At 61.7% G+C, this 18,918-nt stretch overlaps 1 protein-coding gene across 14 annotated transcripts in view; it reads left to right on the top strand.

Annotated features, from left to right (window-relative positions):
• The window catches only part of KIF1A (kinesin family member 1A), a 100,782-nt gene extending 83,819 nt beyond the window's left edge, over window positions 1–16,963 (top strand). For 7 of the 14 annotated variants that reach the window (XM_049888632.1, XM_049888643.1, XM_049888637.1 and 4 more), the window contains 12 exons: window positions 2,664–2,690; window positions 7,262–7,376; window positions 8,760–8,893; window positions 9,204–9,265; window positions 9,768–9,913; window positions 10,294–10,494; window positions 10,894–10,971; window positions 11,210–11,331; window positions 12,093–12,245; window positions 12,846–13,038; window positions 13,676–13,794; window positions 14,459–16,963. In XM_049888632.1, coding sequence (XP_049744589.1) covers window positions 2,664–2,690; window positions 7,262–7,376; window positions 8,760–8,893; window positions 9,204–9,265; window positions 9,768–9,913; window positions 10,294–10,494; window positions 10,894–10,971; window positions 11,210–11,331; window positions 12,093–12,245; window positions 12,846–13,038; window positions 13,676–13,794; window positions 14,459–14,501 — 1,393 coding nt within the window. In that variant the 3' untranslated portion in view covers window positions 14,502–16,963. Of the gene's footprint in view, window positions 1–2,663; window positions 2,691–5,658; window positions 5,683–7,261; window positions 7,377–8,759; window positions 8,894–9,203; window positions 9,266–9,767; window positions 9,914–10,293; window positions 10,495–10,893; window positions 10,972–11,209; window positions 11,332–12,092; window positions 12,246–12,845; window positions 13,039–13,675; window positions 13,795–14,458 lie in introns of all 14 variants that reach the window. The other 7 variants (XM_049888645.1, XM_049888639.1, XM_049888642.1 and 4 more) reach the window with 2 other exon arrangements.
• Window positions 16,964–18,918: the final 1,955 nt, after the last annotated feature.

The raw sequence follows: 18,918 nt of genomic DNA, 5'->3' as shown, positions 1-18,918 counted from the left end.
TAGGCTCCACCAATTGCACTAACAACGAGGGTGCTGGGCAGTGAGGGGGCCTGGTGGCCTCGCTTGTCTGCAGTCACACTCATCCATGCCCCTTCGTGGGGTTCTCTAGCAGATGTGGCTGGCAGAGTCCTGTCCTTGGGAGTGTCATGGGTAGGTGGACAGACTTGTAGGCCCATGCCAGAGGGTGACACTGCACAGACTCTGGGACAGGGTCCTGAGCTACTCGGAGGCAGGCTGTGTGAGGTCCTGTGCTCTGCCTGCCCCTGCACCTGGAGGTGGTGGGCCCACAGGGCATGGCTTGACGCATCCTCCCTGTCACTGGGCTTTTACTCTTGGGGCTCCTGGGGGAGGTGGCCAAGAGCTTGTAGCTGGAGCCCTGCCTGGGCCTCTCCTTGGCCACACCTGGGGCTGTGGGCAGGGCCATGAGCCAGGCGCTCGAGCCTGCCAGAGCCCCCTGGTTGGGCGGTCAGAGTGGTTGTGGTTGCAGTGGTGTGGGATGTGCCGGGGGCGCATGTGCGGTCAGACTCTGAGAAGGGTGGGGCCGCTTCAGCTCACAGGTGGGCGAGACCCCTGTCTGGTCGGTGCTGGTGGGTACGTCAGGTGCTGTGACCACATCTGCAAAGCCAGCTCTCCAGGAGTTTGAGGAGATGAAAGAGTTTGAGTGTGTGCTGGGGGCTCCCCGAGGGCCACTCCCAACCCCTCATCCCCCCCGGACACAGAGGTGGAGCTGACTCTCAGGGCTCTAGCTAGGGGCGTCTGCCCACTGCTCCCGAGTTTGCAGGAAAACCATCTTTGAGGGCCCGCTGTGCTCGGAGAGGGGTGAGGAGGAGGAGGCCTGTCCCACAGGAGAAGAGGATCCTGGGGGTCGCGTCCTGTTCCTTCGACTCCTGTGTTCAGACAGAGCTTGGTTTCCTCACGGATGTGGGAGGTGAACTTTAAGAGAACCTCCTCCGTGCCGGTAGCAGAGCAGCAGCTTCAGGGTGGGAGCTGGCTGTGTGCTGAGGGGCTGTGGGGTGGGCAGTGCAGGGGGGCAGTGGGGCCAATGGGCAGGGGCCTTCCAGAAGAGCTTACCCTGTTGCTCATGTCCAGTGGGTGAAGGATGCTGGGTTGGGAGTTGTGTTCCACTTAAAGGCAGGCCAGGGTGGAGGTGTCACACCTGGGAGCTAAGACTTCATGCAGAGGGTGGGCCTGGGGCCCCGCAGGGGCGTGCTCTGGCCTTGGGAGCAGCAGAGAGTTGTAGGGACTGCCCCACAGGGCCACCCAAGGGATGTGGGCAACCATGCCTGGGCCTCTGGGAGGGGTCTGTCTGCCTTGCTAAGCCATGCTTTGGAGCCTGGGAGGTGACCTCGGTGTTCCCCCTGACCTCTGACTGTCCCTTAGCCCCAGAAACTCCTGGCTTCTTGAGCATCTGGGGGGTGGAGGGCACAAAGAGGGGGGTGGGATGATGGGTATCTCTGGCCCTTCCCACCTCGAGCTCCCTGACTGAGGCCCAGTGCTGTGTTCTGGGGTCTGCCCGTCCTCCTGGCCAGCTTGGCCCCTGGACTGCCCAGCGGGGTGGGGGAGAAGCTAGTCCCAGGGCTGAGTCAGAGGGGAGCTTAGGAGACAGCAGCTGGGGGCCTGTCCTTGGGTCTATCTCTGTTCCTGGGGCCCGAGGACCCAGGCCCTGGCCCTGGAGTCCATTGCTGAAGGGGCTTCCCTCCTGCTCCCTGTGAGCTGTGAGAAGTGAGGCCGGCAGCTCTGGGGTCTGCCCAACCCACCTCAGGGCCCAGGCCCTAGGACCATGGACAGAGGAAGGCCCGTGGCTGACGGGAGTAGACCTTGCCCTCAGCTACTTGGAGGCCTTGCTTGGCTCTGCCCACGCTGGTGCTGCCTCAGGACCACCCCACCCGCAGCCCTGCCCAGAAAAGTCTCAGAACCCTCCACCGTGGGGGCTCAGCTGGCCAGGCAGACAGGGCCCCTCCTCCCTGGCTTGTGGCCATGATGGGTCCCGTGGGGAGTCCAGCTTTCCTCTACCCACAAATGCCGAGACTCTGAGACCCAGACCTGGCTCGGCCGAGGGCCAGCCTACCATTGTGCTTTGTCTCACCCTTCCCGGCTGAGAGGCCATGCTTGGCTGCCTTCCCCTCAGAGTGGCCACCGGATGTGGCCGCCAGAGCCTCTGGCTCCCTCTGCAGCACCCACTTGCTGCGCTGCCCGCTGCCCTCTGCCCGTCCCTCTGCCCAGCCCTCTGCCCTCTGCCCTCCACTCAGCCCTCTGCCCCACCCACTGCCCGGCCCTCTGCCCTCTGCCCTCTGCCCGGACCTCTGCCCTCTGCCCTCCACGCAGCCCTCTGCCCTCTGTCCTCTGCCCAGACCTCTGCCCTCTACCTGGCCATCTGCCCTCTGCCCAGCCCTCTGCCCAGCCCTCTGCCCGGACCTCTGCCCTCTGCCCAGACCTCTGCCCTCCACCCGGCCCTCTGCCCTCTGCCCAGCCTCTGCCCTCTGCCCAGCCTCTGCCCTCTGCCCAGCCTCTGCCCTCTGGCCTCTGCCCTCTGCCCTCCACCCGGCCCTCTGTCCAGCCCTCTGCCTGGCCCTCTGCCCTCTGCCCAGTCCTCTGCCCTCCACCCGGCCCTCCACCCGGCCCTCCGCCCGGCCTCACTAACGTGTGATGTTTGTGTTTTGCAGGCAGTTTCTTGATTCGGACCTGCCTAGGTATCATTCTCTCCCTGGCTTTACTTCAGCCTCCTCTTCCTCCCGCCTTCCCCAGCCCCCCCCCCCCGCCACCCCACAATCCCGGACATCACCTTTAGCTTCAGCTTTTTGGGTTCCTCACACAGTTGCTCACTTTTTCTCTTCTGTTTCTCCTGTCTCCTTTATTTTCATTTCCTTGGGGTATTCCTTCGGTTTTTTTTTTTTAATCGCTTCTCTCCTTTATCTTCTTGGCTGAGCCCCTCCTGCCCCTCACTCTTGAGTTTGGCTGCTTTCCTAGCATCTTGTTCTCCGTAGAGACTGGCTGGCCCCCGCTCCTCCCGCCCTGAGCCCTGCCTGCCCTGTGCTGACTGCACCTGGCCGCGCAGAGCCAGCGCTTCTGCATGTGAGCCAGGCTGCCTGTGGCTGCACCGGCTCCTGAGGACCAGGCCCTCTGTGCAAGGTGAAAGAGAAAAGAGGGGCAGGGGCCTAGCAGGCAGTTCACCAGGAGTGAAGGACGGGGAGGGGCCGACGGCAGACTCAGGCTCCAGCAAGTTCCCTCTCTGCCTGTGATCCTCTCGCCTGGCCGGGCCGGGAGGAGGGATGGTGCCTCCAGCCACACTTGTTGGCCATGGCCAGAGCACCAGCATTTGAAAAGTAGGCAGGTGGTAAAGTCATGGAGAGGCTAGGGCTGTCAGGGACTCAGGCGCCCCACAGGCTCCTGGGCAAGGAGCTGTGAATCTTTGCTGGATCAAGCAAGGCCCCTGCCCGCGCTGGCTTCCAAGTGCCACAAGAACTCAAATCCATTCCAAATGGGAGTCGGGGCCCGTGGGCTTCCAGCCAGGCTTCCTGGAGGTGGTTCTGTGGGTTGGCTTGTTTGAAAGGATGACAGCATCTTCATGAACTAGCAGCAGAAATCTCCAACGCAAGCGTATTGAGCCTTAAAGTCAATGGAAGACGTGCCTGACCCTTCAGGGTAGGGTGGGTGCCCAGCCAGGGCTTTCTGAGATCTGGCCATGATAGCCATGGGGGGCAGGACAGACGTCCCTGTGAGTGTGCCTGAGCAGCTGTGGATGAAGGCCACTGCGGCCACAAGGAGACCCTTAGGGCAGTGGAGCTGGACTTCCTTGCTCGCATGTTCCCTGGGCAAGTGTGCAGACGTGCCTGCTTCCAAAGGGGCTACAGGCTGGGGCTGTGCTAGTTTTAGGGCCCTGAGCCAGGTAAGGCAGATACCCCTAGCCCCTTGCTCCCAGAAGGAAATGGGACTTGTAACGAAAAACTGCAGTGGTGGTGCATACGACGGAGATGGGAACCCTGCCCTGCAGGGCCAAAGCAGGGACTTAGGTCTCCCTGGAAGTCAGAGAGGGCTCCTTGGAGGAGGCAGCATGCTGGCTAGGTTCTGAGGGCGGGTCGGATTGGCCAGGGTGGCTGCAGCCTGCTCAGGCAGTTCCCTGTTCTCAGAGCAACACAGGGTGTCCCTGGGGAGGGGCCTGATTTGGAGGCTATATGCTTCACACATGGCAATGCCCAGGCCTGTCAGTCAGATCTTATCCTGCGCAAGGTTTGAAGTCACAGTTGTCAAGTTTTTAGGTTCACAACAGCGTAGTGCGTTGGAGGGTGGCATGCAGGCTGGTCTCCAAACCACCCCCCAACTCCACCCTAGATCGGGTTCTGGGTAAGGTAAGCAAAGAAAGTCTCAGGCTGGGGGGCAACCAGTGGAGGCGCCAAGGAAGAGGGAGCTGGTTCTCCTTTGCAACAGGGATCAAGGAGGACTCCAGCTCACTGGCCTCTATGAGGCTCCCTACTCTGTACCTGAGCAGGTGGTCTGGGGCTCCTCACCCCCATACCTGAGCAGGTGGGCCGGGGCTCCTCGCCCCTGTACCAGAACATGTGGGCCTTGGTCTTTCCTATACATGAGCTCCTTCTCCATTCGATAGGTGAGCTCGTCAGCTCCTCGGTGGACAGTAGACTGCGCTCAGGGCACTGAGAGGAAAAGCGAGGGTGAGGGCCCCGAGATGCGGTCTTGCTTGAGCCTCCTTGCCCAGAGCCCCGTTCTGCGGGGCACAGAGCCATCATGGCAGTGGTACAGGGGACAAGCAGAGGTGCGGAGGTGGGGGAAGGCAGGCCTGGTCCCAGAGCCAGGAGTGGGCCCAGAGCCTGGAGGTGAGGCTGGGCTCTGGGTGGCCTGGCTGGGCCTTTTGCTAAGTGTGTGAATGTGGGCAAGTGGCCGAGCACCCTGGAACCTTCCCGGAACATGGGGGCCATGATAGCCCGACGCAGTTGTGGTGAGGATTAAGTGAGACGGGGCACAGAAATCTCCCAGCAGGGGGCCTGGCACGGGTCAGGTCACAGGTGTGATTGTGACGCTGTGGCTACCCCCTCCCAGTTAGTGTCGGGTTAAAAACACACACTCACTGAGCTGAGCATCTCTGCCGCTGATCGTGACCAGTTCCAGGTCACACAGACGCGTTGCACAGGGCCACCGAGAGAGCAGACGGAGGCGGTGGGGGCGGATGTAGTGTAATTGACGCTTTTAGAGTCGCAGTTCAAACCTCTCATCAGTCCTTCCCTCTCACTGACACCGTGTTCCCGTGTGGAGGGACGTCACAGCCCTGCTGCACTGGCGGAGGCAGAGACGTTTTGTGGCCCCCAGAAGTCACTTGGCTGTGAAGTGGCATGGTGGTGTTTGAAGCCAGGCATCTGGAGGGTGTTCTTGGCCTCCTGAGGTGTCCTGGGCTCTGGCTCTAGACCCCGGGGCCGGCCCCGGCAGTCCCTGCTCGGAGGGGAGGTGTCTCCCGGCCTCAGTGGTGGTTCTCCCTGCAGACACTGGGCGAGGGGGTATCCATGCTGCCAGGCTTCACGGGGAGAGTGGGGGGCACAGGGCACGCCCCCACACGCCTGCCGCACCTGGGCACCATGTGGCTGACACGCGTTCTGACGTTCTCATTTCTTCTGTGTGTGTCGTGTGTGTGCCGGGCTGCCTCCGCTTTAGCCTGTCACTCGGAAATGACACTAGGTACACCCCACTTTTCTCTTCCACCCTTGCTTGGTCTGTCCTCTTCCGCTTCTTAGATCCCTTCTGCTCACGTTCCCCTCCACCCCATCTGGCTCCCTGTCTTCACTGTCCTCTGGAGCTCTGTCCTTGGTGACGTGTGTGGTAGTGGCCCCGCCCCGTCCCTCTACTCACTCCATGTCCCTGTGTCCCTGGACTGGCTCTGGAGTAGTTGGCGGTGGTGGCACTGTCTGTGCCCCAACGTGGCCATGCCCAAGGGGAGCTGGCTCTGCCCAGGAGAGGCTGGGTGCCTTACCTGGGTGCCCCGGGGGACCCAGAACGTGGGAAGGGCCTGGCCGTGTTGGGGTGCGAGCTGCTACCCTCACTGTTTGCGCTGACATGTCTCTGTGAAGCTGTGTGTTTGTGAGGATGCTTTGATGGAAACCAGGGAAGCTGAGGGGGCCACCCAGGGCCTTTGGATCAAGGTAAATTCCCAACCTCACAGTGAATGGCCCTCCGTGAGCCCAGGCCCACGGCAGGACTGGAGTCCCTGGTGGTGCAAAGCGTTAATGCACTCGGCTACTGACTGAAAGGTTGGATGTTTGAGTCCACCTGGGGTGCCTCGGAAGAAAGGCCTGGCAGTTTACTTCAGAAAAATCAGCCACTGAAAACCCTACGGAGCACAGTTCTCACCTGACACGTAGGGTTGCCAGGAGTCGGAGTTGACTTGATGGCGACTGGCTTTACTGACCATTCGGACGGGTTGGGAACAGAAACTGTCCCATAACAGAAAGCCTTGTTTCAGAGGAGGGGGCACCGGGTGTGTCCAGAGCCTGGTGGGACCTCCTGGGTGGGCCGAGCTGGCTTGAGGAGGGGTTGGTCGTCTGTGGTCCCACTCCCTCGTCACCTTTCCGGGCTGGAGATCAGGGACAGAGAGGAGAGGTGGCTCTCCTTAGCACCAAGTAGAGACCTGCTCACTCACAGCGGGGCCGCCTCCCCGGTTTCCACTCAACGCATCCGTTCCCCCAGTGGGTGCTTTGTCCCCACATGGACAGCACTGGGGCTGGCCCAGGGAGGTTCTCGGCAAGCCCAGGCCAGGTCCCCTCAGATCCAGGGAGAGGTGAAGGCGCCTCCTTACTCAGACCAAGGCTGGGCTGGGGCCGGGCCACCCAGTCCCCTCCCATCCCATCCCTCCTCCTCTCTTGCCCTCTCTTCTCCGCTCCACACCCTCCCTGTCTTCCCTTCCCTCTCCTCTCTGCCCTTCTTTTCTCCACCACCCTCCTCTTCCAGCCTTAGCCAGAGGGCTGCAGCAACCAAGTTCCCACCCACCCAGCACCCGCGTGGAGCTGGAAGGACTCTGTTCCTACCCACCCAGCGCCTGCGTGGGGCTGGGAGGACTCTGTTCCCACCCACCGAGCGCCTGCGTGGAGCTGGAAGGGCACTGGAGGCCCCTCGCGGCACCCTGGGTCCTGAGTAAGGAGGATCCCAGCCTTCCTAGGCACCTCCTTGGCTCTCCCTGTGTCTGTCTGTCTGTCTGCATGTCCCCTCCCAGCTGAGAGCGGCAACACACGGTTACCTTTACCTCATGTCTGCTTCCTTCCAGGACTTTTTACCAGTTTGAGGCCGCGTGGGACAGCTCCATGCACAACTCTCTCCTGCTGAACCGGGTCACCCCTTACCGGGAGAAAATCTACATGACCCTCTCTGCCTACATTGAGGCAAGAGTCCTATGTCCGGGGCCCTCCCCACAAATCACCCATCCTCGCAAGCCTGGGGTGCTCACACAGGGGACATGAGGGTGCTCGTTAGCCTTGGAAGGAGCCTTGGTTGTGCAGTGGTTAAGCTTAGAACCCACCAGCTGTTCCGCTGGAGAAAAGACCTAGCAAGCAGCCTCCCTAAAGATTAAACCAAACCCATTGCCATCGAGTCGATTCCAACTCATAGTGGCCGCATAGGACAGAGTAGAAATGTCGCATAGGATTTCCAAGGCTGTAATCCATGTGGAAGGAGCTTTGGTGGTGCAGCGGTTACGCACTTGTCTGCTAACCAAAAGGTCGGCGGTTCCAACCCACCGGCTGCTTTGTGGTGGAAAGGTGTGGCGATCTACTTCCGTAAACATTTACAGCTTTGGAAACCTTATGGGGCAGTTCTACTCTATCCTATAGGGTCACTGTGAGTTGAAGTTGACTTGATGGCAGTGGGTTCACTTTAATCTTTATAGAGCAGATGCTATGAATCAAAATCAACCCTACAGCAATTGGGTTTTTTTGTTTGGTTAGCTCTGGACAACCCCAGATACTTCTCAAGTCCTCAGTTTAAACCCATGTATCTAATGGGCATGCTTGGAGTTAACCCACTCTTCAATCTGTAGTGTGTGGATTTTGTCCTCGGGGTCGAAAGATGGCTGCAACACCACCACACGTTGCATCACTATTCCAGGCAGCTCAGAAGCTGAAGGACCCCCCCACCCACAGAGTCAGCAGCCCAGTGCTGGGTCGTGGCCTTCCTTTGAAGTACAGGACACTGGCAGTATGGGCGTTTCTAGCTGGGCACTGCAGTAGTGAGGGGTAGGGAGGTTGTAGTGGATAACCAGTGGGACGCCACCTCTCCTTGGAGCCTGAGTGCCTGGTCTGTCACATGGGGACGGCGTGTGAGTGCCTCCTGGGACGGTGATGAAGACACAGTTAGCTAGCTGCTCAACCCATCAGCAGGTGTCCACACAACAGAGTTACTATAAACGTCAGGAAGCCAGAAGGCAGGACTGTGAAAGTTAGCACGGCCTGCTGTGAAGTGGTCTCCAGGGTGTCTGGGGTCTCTGTGCACAGGCAGGGCCTGACACCCTCCTCACCAGCTGCCGGGGTCTGTGCTGCCGAGGAGCCTTGTCTGGGGTCCTTTGGGGACCCCATGCCCTAACACCCTGTCCCAGGCACCCTGGCTGGCAGCAGGACCTTGGTACTCTCTTCCTGTGGCAGTTGTCTTGGGGAGGAGGAGAGATTTTGCCTGGTCTGAGGCCAAGCCTGGGCCCCCAGGGGGAGGTCGGGGCAGGGTTGGGGGGCACACGGTGTCCCCATGCCGAGCCCGCCCCGCCCTTCACCCCCCAGATGGAGAACTGCACGCAGCCGGCCGTCGTCACCAAGGACTTCTGCATGGTCTTCTACTCCCGGGATGCCAAGTTGCCCGCCTCTCGATCCATCCGAAACCTGTTCGGCAGTGGGAGCCTGAGGGCTTCAGAGAGGTGAGCAGCCCTGGCACTAGGTACCCCAGCAGTGGGGGACCTGGATGGGAGGGGGACTCGCCCTGGTCCCTGCTGCTTCCCTGCTTCCGGGTAACCTCCAGTACTAGGGCTGGAAGGGGCTGGGTGTTTGTCTGCCTCGGCCTGCAGCATGGGGATTCCGACACCCCCACCCGTGTGGCGGTCACCCAGCGAGGCCACCTAGGGCTCAGTATGGTGGGACTCGTGCCAGCGGGCATGGTGAAGTGGGAGGGGGCCCGCCATCTGCACCCCTCTTCGTGCTGGGGTGACGTCGCCCCCTCTGCCCCCACAGCAACCGCGTGACGGGCGTGTATGAGCTCAGCCTGAGCCACGTGGCCGACGCAGGCAGCCCAGGTAGGCGCCCCACCCTCCAGTGGGGGTGGCGCACCTTGTGGAGTATTGGGGCAGGGTCCCTGGAAGCTCTGCTATCATCAGGTGGCCTCACCTGCCATGCACGTGTGCACCTGCAGCCCTGGCTTACTCTGAGAACCAAGGGGGTCAGGGAGGTGAGGGTGGCGTGAAGGTCAGACTCGGTGCCTCCCGTGGCCACCCTGAGGGGCCAGCAAGGGGTAGGGGTCACGGTCGGGCAGTGGGTCTAACACAGCCCTCATCTGATGCTCTCTCTTCACCTGCAGCACAGGGTCTGGGGGGCTCTGGGCATGGGGGTGGGGGTGGGCCCGGCGGTACAGTCCAGTCTTGATCCCAGAGGGGACAGGACTCCAGCAGCCAGAATGGCCCCAGAGTGAGTGGTGGTAGGGCCTGGACCCATGGCCCCCCAGGCAGTGGTCGGAAGCGCCTGACCTCAGGTCGCCCCTGGGCTATGGTTGGATGCACTTGACCCTGGGTTGTCCTCCAGGGATGCAGCGACGCCGCAGGCGGGTGCTGGACACGTCTGTGGCCTACGTGCGTGGTGAGGAGAACCTGGCAGGCTGGAGGCCGCGGAGTGACAGCCTCATCCTGGACCACCAGTGGGAGCTGGAGAAGCTCAGCCTGCTGCAGGAGGTAGGGTGGAAGGGCAGGGGCAGGTGGGACAGCGTCCAGAGAGGGGGCCGGGAAGTGGGGGGAGGTGGGACAGCGTCCAGGGAGGGGGCTGGGGAGTAGGGGGAGGTGGGACAGCATCCAGGGAGGGGGCCGGGGAGTAGGTGGCCAGGGAGGTGGGGCAGGGCTCAGGGAGGGGTCCCGCAGGAGGTAGGGGGAGGGCTGGTGGGGGATGGGAGGGAGGGTGAGCTGGCCCGGGGAGGGGTGGGATGATGCCTGGGGTCTCAGGAGTCCTGGAGGATGGGGCAGCACCCAGGGGATGGGGTGGGGAGGAGCCCCGATGGAGGCCAGGGTGGCTGCACCCCGGGCAGCAGTGAGTGAGGCCGCCCATCCATCCTGGGCAGGTGGAGAAGACCAGGCACTACCTGCTCCTGCGGGAGAAGCTGGAGACCACCCAGCGGCCCGGCCCCGAGGTGTTGTCGCCCATCTATAGCGAGGACTCCGAATCTCGCAGCTCCTCTGGTGCCTCCTCTCCTCTCTCGGCCGAGGGCCGGCCATCACCCCTGGAGGTCCCCAACGAGAGGCAGCGGGAGTTGGCCGTCAAGGTGGGCTGGGCTGGGAGCAGCACAGCTGGGCACTGGACCTCTGCTCTGGGGCTTCTCTGCAGCTGGCTCCTGGCTGGGGCCACCCCACTGGGAGAGGGAAATGGGGGCTCTTAGAGTCCCCTTGCTCACTTCTCAACCTGCCCTGGGATCTTGGGGCCTTTTACAGCCTCCTCCACCAGCTGTGATTCACCCCCTTGAATACCCCCTTGAATGGGCAGCTCACCACCCCAGGCACAGCTGCCACTCTGGCCCTCGCCCTGTGCTGGGCCTGACCTTGAGGTTTCCCTGCCTCTCCCTACCTCCTGAGGGGATGCTGCCCACCTCGACCTTCTGCCCTTGTGGCCCCCGACTGTCTGCCAGGTCTAGGGGGTCCTGACGATGCTGTCCCCTCCCTGACAGTGCTTGCGTCTCCTCACGCACACGTTCAACAGAGAGTACACCCACAGCCACGTCTGCATCAGCGCCAGTGAGAGCAAGGTGGGTGGGGGTGCCAGGGACGCCCCTCTGAGGGCCTGGGGACCTGGCCCTGGGAAGCCGGGTGCTGAGAGGGACAGAGGCAGCGTCCTCCGGGCCGAGCCTGTCTTCCTGAGCAGGAGGAAGACCAGCAGAGATGGAGGAGGGGGAAGCCAAGTCCACACCGAGGGGTGTCCCCTCGCACAGTGGGCGGGACACTGCCCCAGGCCCCCAGGAAAGGCACTCTCTCCCCTTCCCTCAGCTCTCTGAGATGTCCGTCACCCTGCTGCGGGACCCCTCCATGTCCCCTCTCGGAGCAGCCACGCTCACACCCTCCTCCACCTGCCCCTCCCTGGTCGAAGGGCGCTACAACACTGACCTGAGGTGAGTGATCGCCGGTGCCTGTAGAAGCTTCCAGCATCATGACCAGTGACAGTGGCCGAGACTAGGACTTGGAGCGGCAGAGTGCGCCCCTCACTGTGGGAGTGCTGTCCCTCCACCTCCATCACAGCCCTGGGCGTGGTTACCTTTCAGACGGCCTGTCTGCTAAAGTGGCCAACACCAGAGCTGTAAAAATCCCACCCTTTCCACGGATCCGAGTTCGTAAACACTCTGGAGAAAAACCAGGCTGCAAACAGATGGGACGGGTATAAACCAGTCGTATATAGGCACCGATTATAAAGTGTTTCTGTTGCTGGCAATTTCTGCTCTTGTTTTTAAAGTACCTTGGGGTTTCCAAATTTTGTTTTAAAAACGATAGAAGTAGGCATTGCCCCCCCCCCAAGGTCCAGTCACTTGGGCCTGGCAGTGCCATGGGTTCCCTGAGCATGTCACAGGATGAGGAGATGCTGGGCCCGCTTTATTGGGGCGGGGGCAGGGGGGGAGCAGTAGCCTACATGGTCAGCTGTGCCCCTTGGCCAGCCACTGGGGTCAGTAGGGGAGCCCTCCCCGTGGTGCCTACATAGCCCTGGGGTCCAGGCACCCTCATCTCAGCTGCCCTGCTGCAGGGGCAGGGGTGAGGGCTGGCCCACACAGGTGGGGGTGGGGGCTTACCTGTGGCTGGGCGTGCGGGGGACCCCAGGTGGGCTGGCTTGGCCCAGTGAGGATCATCTAACAGGGACACATCCGTCCCCTCTGCTTCCCAGGACCCCACAGCCCTGCTCTCGGCCAGCCAGCCCGGAGCCCGAGCCAGTGCCTGAGGTGGACACGAAGAAGTCCCCCTCCCCCACCCAGACCACAGAGACGGACAAGGAGCCCCAGCGTCTGCTAGTGCCCGACATCCAGGAGATCAGGGTCAGGTGTGTAAGGCCGTCTAGCCTGGACCTGCCCCAAACAGGGGGCCTGGGGGCCAGGCATCCACCCCAGCCTGCAAGCGAGGCCAGCTCTGCACCAGGAGGGTCAGGCAGCACCCTGGGCCGTGGGTGGGGGGAGGCTCTGTGCTCATTGGCCGGTGTAGGCAGTGGGCAGACAGTAGCAGGAAAGAGGATGTGTCAGCCAGGTCCGCCCTGGTGGGCAGCCCTGCAGGAGGGTGGCTTTGGTGCCTCTGCTCACTGGCTGGCTCGACCTCTCTGGACAAGGCCCCGTGGCCCTCCAGCCTTGAGGAGGCTGCAACAAGCTGGGTGGGGTCAGGCCTCGGTGTCAGGCCCAAGGGGGCGTCTCTAGCTTCCTTAAGCCCACCCTTCACAGCTGGAAGACGAGGGGCTGGCCAACGGCTGTGGTCCCAGCCCCACAGAAGTGTCTGCCAGTGCCCCTACCACCCGGCTCTGGATGCTCTTCCTTGGGGCTGGCTCTGCCGTGGGGCCTGGCTCGGGAGTCATGGAGGACCTGGTTGGGGTCCCCTACTGACTGTCTGGAACACCTGAGTAAGCAGGTTATCCCCCCCACCCCTCCCCGCCCAGCCCCATTGTCTCCAAGAAGGGCTACCTGCACTTCCTGGAGCCGCACACAGCCGGCTGGGCCAAGCGCTTTGTGGTGGTGCGGCGCCCCTATGCCTACATGTACAACAGTGACAAGGACAGCGTGGAGAGGTTCGTGCTCAACCTGTCCACTGCCCAGGTGGAGTACAGTGAGGACCAGCAGGCCATGCTCAAGGTGAGCCCAGCTGGCTCAGGGTGCGAGCGGGGCCCAGAGCCCCGGAGAGGAGGGCTGGGCTCGCCTGCCCACCTGATGGCCAGCCCCCCACCATCTTGGGGTCTCTGCCTGCCTGCAGAGTCCTGGTGAAGACCAGGGTGAGGCAGCACTGAGACCGGGGCGGGCAGCGCGGTGGGCGCTGACCTCCTGCTCCTGGGTTTTACCCTGCTCCTCGCTGAGCCATGGAGGCCCCAGGGGAAGGCGCTCCTGCTGTCTGGGTCAGGTGTCTGCTGCAGCCTGCAGGGGGAATCTACGAGTCGGACTCCCTCCGTGGGAGGGTGGAGGGGAGGGCAGTGTGAATTCAACCATCTGGCATGTCCACCACCACTGATAGGCCTGGTGGCCACCACCCCGGCCAGCAGGGAAGGGAACCCGGGAGGGGTGATGCTCCCTGTGGGGTGCCCCTGGGTTGGGAGCTGTGGGGTCAGGTTTCCAGAAGGGGTCGAAGCCTGTGTTCAGTTTCTCTAGCCCCTGGTGTTGGTGCCATTTTTGCCCCCTTATCCCTGAGCTTTCCTGGTGGGGTCCTTACCCCCCAGCCTGAGCCCTGGGGGTCAGTGCAGACCTCGGGTCTCACCAGTCACCTCCCCGCCAACTATAGACACCTAACACGTTTGCCGTGTGCACGGAGCACCGTGGGATCTTGCTGCAGGCCAACAGCGACAAGGACATGCATGACTGGCTATACGCCTTCAACCCCCTCCTGGCCGGGACCATACGGTGCGTGGGGACCCGGGCGGGGTGCCCCTTCCCCATGCGGCCTCAGCAGAGGTCCGCTGGGGACCCTGATGAGGTTCCGGCCTCCAGGGCACCACCCGAGTGTTCCAAAGAAGGGAGTGCAGGTGTTCGTGGGGATGTCGATGCTTGCGTGGGGTCATTTCTATTCAAGAAGGGTTTAGACCCCAGAGTGGGCCTTGATGAAAGGAGAAAAAACACAGACTGTAGATTTCTGGAAACTTTCCTCCATGCCTTTATACAAATCAGTGGGGAGGGACAGGCAGAGGGCTGCCACAAGTATTTGCAGGAAACGGGTTAAACCCCTCTGTTTGGGGTGAAAAGAGGAATGCTAAACATTAATCTGCTCAGCTGCTCAGCTTAAAGTTGGTGGTTTGAGTCCACCCAGAGGCACCTGTGAAGAAAGGCCTGGCAACTAACCTCTGAAAAATCAGCCCCTGAAAACCCTGTGGAGCACAGTTCTGCTCTAACAGACGGAGGTGCCAGGAGTTGGGGCCGACTCCATGGCAACAATGGGTTTTTGGGGGAAGGGCTGAAAAGTGAGCAGGGGCGTGCAGGGCCGGGCGCCCCCAGGGAGGGGCTGCACCTCTCACCAGCCTTCTGCCTTCCCTGACATAGGCTGTGACCACCCTTCCCCACCCCTACACAGGTCCAAGCTTTCCCGGAGGCGGTCTGCCCAGATGAGGGTCTGAGCGAAGCCCCCAGTGATGGCCACCGACCCAGCCTGCCTCCACCCTATCCCATCTGTCCTGTCATCTGCCATCAGCCCTGCCCCCACCAGGTGGTGAATGCCCATGGTGGGGGGCACCAAGCCCCGGGGTCTCCCCACCTAGGGGCTCAGCCACATGACCGAGGCTCACAGCTGACGCCGTTCTTATCATTTCTTTAGCTACTGGAGAGGAAGAGTCGGGAGGCGCCGGAACCCCCAGAGGGCACACGTGGGGGGCGGGGTAGGGTGGGGGCACTGCCCTTCTAATATTTTTTTAAGGATAGACAGACTTATAATTAATATATCGCTAGTTAGTGACAATGAAGCAGTCAGTCCCTCCTGAAACTAACTGTGAGACTTGTTCTATTTATAAATATTTATTTCTGACGCCTTCACCAGACCTGGCAGATGCCCATGGACCCCGCCCCTTTCCTGCCCCCACCCCGTTTGTCCCCACATTCATCCCCAGCCTCTTAGGGAAAGACAGGGTTGGGGCAGCGCTCGTGGGGAGCCCTGGCCTGGGGCCTCTCCCCCGCACTGTCCCAGGGTGTGTGTGTGGGGGGGGAATGCCCTGATGCTGGGATGGGCGGTATCACACCGCTTCTAGTGGGAGGTAGAGCCCATGTCCCATCTGGGCACACCTGGGATGTGACCAAAGGCCATGGGAGCGGGTGTGTGTGTCAGCAGTCACAGGTGGGGCGGGTCAGGGTCCAGGGCGGGGCCAGATGGGAGAAGGCTTGGGTGCCAGCCTCACAGCCACCAAGGTGACAGTGGTTGTGCCACTGTGCCGAGTCCCCCACCTGTCCATCACCTGGATGGTGACTGGAATTCTAGGCAGAGCTATAGGATGGCAGGGCGGGGCAGAGTTCTGGGGTGGCCAGCGGCCTGTGGTGCAGCCGAGAAGTGGGTGACTGAGCACAGCATGGCTGAGGAGCCCATGGCTCCCTGACAGACGTGTTTATAGGAGAGCTTCCTTCTCCTGGCCCCAGGGAGAGTTTCTGTGCATGCAATGAGAAATCCCCACAGGGGGTGTCTTCACCACATCCATGACGCACAGAACCAGCAGCTCTCCTCAGACCAGAGGAGGGCTCCCATCCTGGGGAGCATAGGGCCAGTGCTCCCACTCCAGCAGGGGACACAGGTGACAGGATGTCAGGAGCATGTACACACTCAGCAGGGGGGAGCAAGCTAAGATGGAAGGGTTCCTGAGAACCACCTTCCCTTCAGCAAGAGGGGGTGGGGGGGCGCAGGGCCGGCCACCCCACTCAGGGTGCAGGTCAGCCAACCTGAAGCCCGGCCGTGGGCAGCCTGAGCCCTCCCGCCAGGACGCAGGTGTCTGAGGCCAGCCAACCTGCAGAGCACCTACTGCCTGGGATGGGGGGAGGAAGGAGGGGTGGGAGCCAGCTGAATGCAGCATCCAGGACTCCCAGACTCCGGCTGGTTCATTTGGGCCTGGAGCGGTTTTGCACTGCTGCGGAGCTGGGGGCACCAGGCCCCGTTTGCTTCCTCTGTTGAGTCTGCTCAATGGGGGGCCCCCCCGAGTGGAGTCCGGAACACGCATCTAAGTCAGGACTCCTGGCTTCTTGTACTGCCCTGCCCGCAACTGCCTCCATGGTGTGTTTAGTTCATTCACCTGCCTGGGACTTGGTTTCTGCTCCTGAGACAGCAAGGGCACCATGCCCATCAAGGGAGTTGAGGGGGTTCAGTCTCGGGCTGCTGCCTCCCACACCCTGAGAGGTGGAGACAAAGTCGCCCCTTGGGTGGTTTTTGCTGTCATGTTTGACACTGCCCAGGCTGTGGCTCCACCATGGTTTGGGGACCACTCTCCTCCCCTTGGGGGGTCGCTCTGTCCCTGAGGGCAAGGGTGCCCCTTCCACTGCTGCCCAGTGACCCACCAGGGGCCCTGGGGGAAGTGGGGCCCTGAGCACCAGTCCAGGGCTTCACCAAGGGGGGGTCCAGACTCTGATTGTACCTAAGATACCAGCGAGTTACACACAGGCCCTCCCCCCCCCCACACACACACAGAGCTGGGCCCTCTGCAGTGACCCAGGTTCCCACCATCACCCCTGCCCCATGACTCCCTCCCCACTGCCCCCTTCCCACCTCAGGATGGGCTGCTGCCCAGCTCAGGTGAGGTCCCTGAATGTCGCTGTCAGGGCATAAGTGAGGTCACAGGGCCTGGGAGGGCGGCCCCCTGCCCCAAGGTCCAGCCGTGGCTGACTATCCTCCTCCCGGCCTGGCCCCAGTTTTCCGTCCTGAGCCCCCCTGCAGCCCTTCCCCCACCACCGAGCTGCATCCCCACTTTGTACATACGTGACTGACTGGCCCGCTTGTACCGCACCCACCCCGTCACTGAGCCCCACTCTCTGCTGCGTGGTGGGCTGTGGCCCTGTCCTGTCTGTGTGCTCCCAGACTCTGTCTAGTAAGAAATAAATGTGGCTCTTACGCAGCACAACCAGCCGTGTCATTACTCGAGCTTCAGTAAGTTGGTGCGGCTGAGACACCCAGGCACCCAGTCTGGAGACGAGGCCTGGAGAGCTGGCTTCTGATGGAAGAGGGAAAAAGTGATGGTCTCGGGCACACCCACCTGCTCCCCATGCCCTCCCCAGGGATGCTGACCCTTTGGGGCCTGCCCCTCAGAGCCCTGCCCAGTGAGGCTGGGCCATGGGCTCCAGGGCCACAGGGGGTGACCCTCTGGCTGCACACAGGCCAGCAAAGAGGAGGGCTTACCCTCAGGTTCAGGAGGGGGGCTCAGGCTCAGAGGTTCTGGGGCCACGCTTGGGGAGCACCAGTGCAGGGAGTAGCAGTCCAGTGGGTTCAGGCTTTGGGTGGTGGGGACAGGGGAGGAGAAGGCTGCAGGGTGAGGGAGGTTCACTAAGGTTCCTGTCTAGGCGTCCCCAAGGCTGGGCTCAGCCCCAAAGACGACTCAGCCCGCAACCTGTGGACCTTGAGACAGCCACAGGGTCAGGCTGGGAGAGTACTTTTAGGGGCACCTGGGGTTGGAGTACAGGTCTTGGTGGGACAGGCCAGGGTCCTGTGAGGCTGGGTCCCAAGGTCCCAGGGTCCCCAGCAGCCTTGGCTGTACCAGGGCCCCAGAACCTCTCAGACGCTGCCATTCAGGCAGGGCCTCAGGACAACTCCGCTGCTGGGCAGCACCTGACCCCATTCCTCGCCCCAGACCCTGCCTCCACACAGTCCCCTGCTCTCAGAAGGAGGCCGGCACCCCTTGGAGCTGAGAAAGGGAGAGTTGGGGGGGGGCTCAGGGGCAATGCAGGGACCCACAGTGGCCTGTTCTGGCTCTGAGGCAGCAGCATGAGGGAGGCCCACCAAGCAGGCTGGTGGCAGAAGGGACGGGGTCGGAGGACTGCCCAGGTAACTGCCAGAACCAGTGAGGAGAGAAAGGCCATCCCAGCCAGGACGGGCTGTGCAGGGCAGGTGGACAAGGCCCCACAACAAGGCCACCCCAGAGCTACCCATGGAGAGGACACTGTCCCAGCCTCCACACCAAAGGGGAAGACCCAGCATCAGAGCCTGGGCCAGTCAGGGGCTCTCAGCGCTTGCCTTCTTCCAGAACCTTCTGAGGACACTGGTCTCCGAGGATCCCCCACAAGGAAGGTTGGGTGGAGCCAGAGTGCTGAGGTGCTGGTGGGTGTCTCCTTGAACCTGAAATGCATGCTCTTGTGTAAAGTATTTTATTACTTTTGTTTACTATTTTTTTAAATAAAAACTTAACCCCACCCACACTCAGTCTGTGAGGCCCTGGTCTGAGCCTTCTACAGCTGTCACATCTTTTAACCTGTCGACAGCCTACAAGGCTGTGGCTAAGACTCTGCCTCGCACAGAATTCTGCCTTCATTTACTTTTTGCTCTGTTTTAAAAGGGTCATGCAGAAATCCAAAGCCATTGTAGGGAAAGTTAGAAATTGTAGGGAAAATTGTTCTTTAGTTTTCAGATAACTGTAGATTCCCAGGAAGTTGCAGAAAATAGTGCAGAGAGAGGTCCTGTGTGCCCCTCACCCAGCTGGTAGAAAGGGATGACCTGTAGTCTCAGCACAATGCAGGACTGGGATGCAAAATCTCCCCGACTAAAACCCTCAGCTACGGGCGCCCTGTGGGCTGAGCTTGTTCCTTGCCAGGCCCAACAGCCCCTCCCAGTGTCCCCCAAACCCAGTCACACCAAGGAGATCCTGATTGTCACGTGTGCGGTGCCCAGACGGCCCCCACCTCACAGCAAACAGTATTCCCAAAGAACTCCCATTACCTGTCTCTTCCCCACGTGTCGGCTCCAGGTCCCAGGATACTCCTCTCCTGCTGCCCCCCGTGGAGTCGGCCTCCGCCCCGCTCTTCACCCCAGCCCCCCTCCTCTGCCATGTGGAGCAAAGGGGTCCCTCTCCAGCTCCT

This window comes from Elephas maximus, chromosome 6, assembly GCF_024166365.1.
Source record: "Elephas maximus indicus isolate mEleMax1 chromosome 6, mEleMax1 primary haplotype, whole genome shotgun sequence".
In the NCBI taxonomy this organism is placed as follows: domain Eukaryota; kingdom Metazoa; phylum Chordata; class Mammalia; order Proboscidea; family Elephantidae; genus Elephas; species Elephas maximus.
Note: the sequence above shows the minus strand (reverse complement) of the source record. Positions and strands in the feature narration are given on the sequence as shown.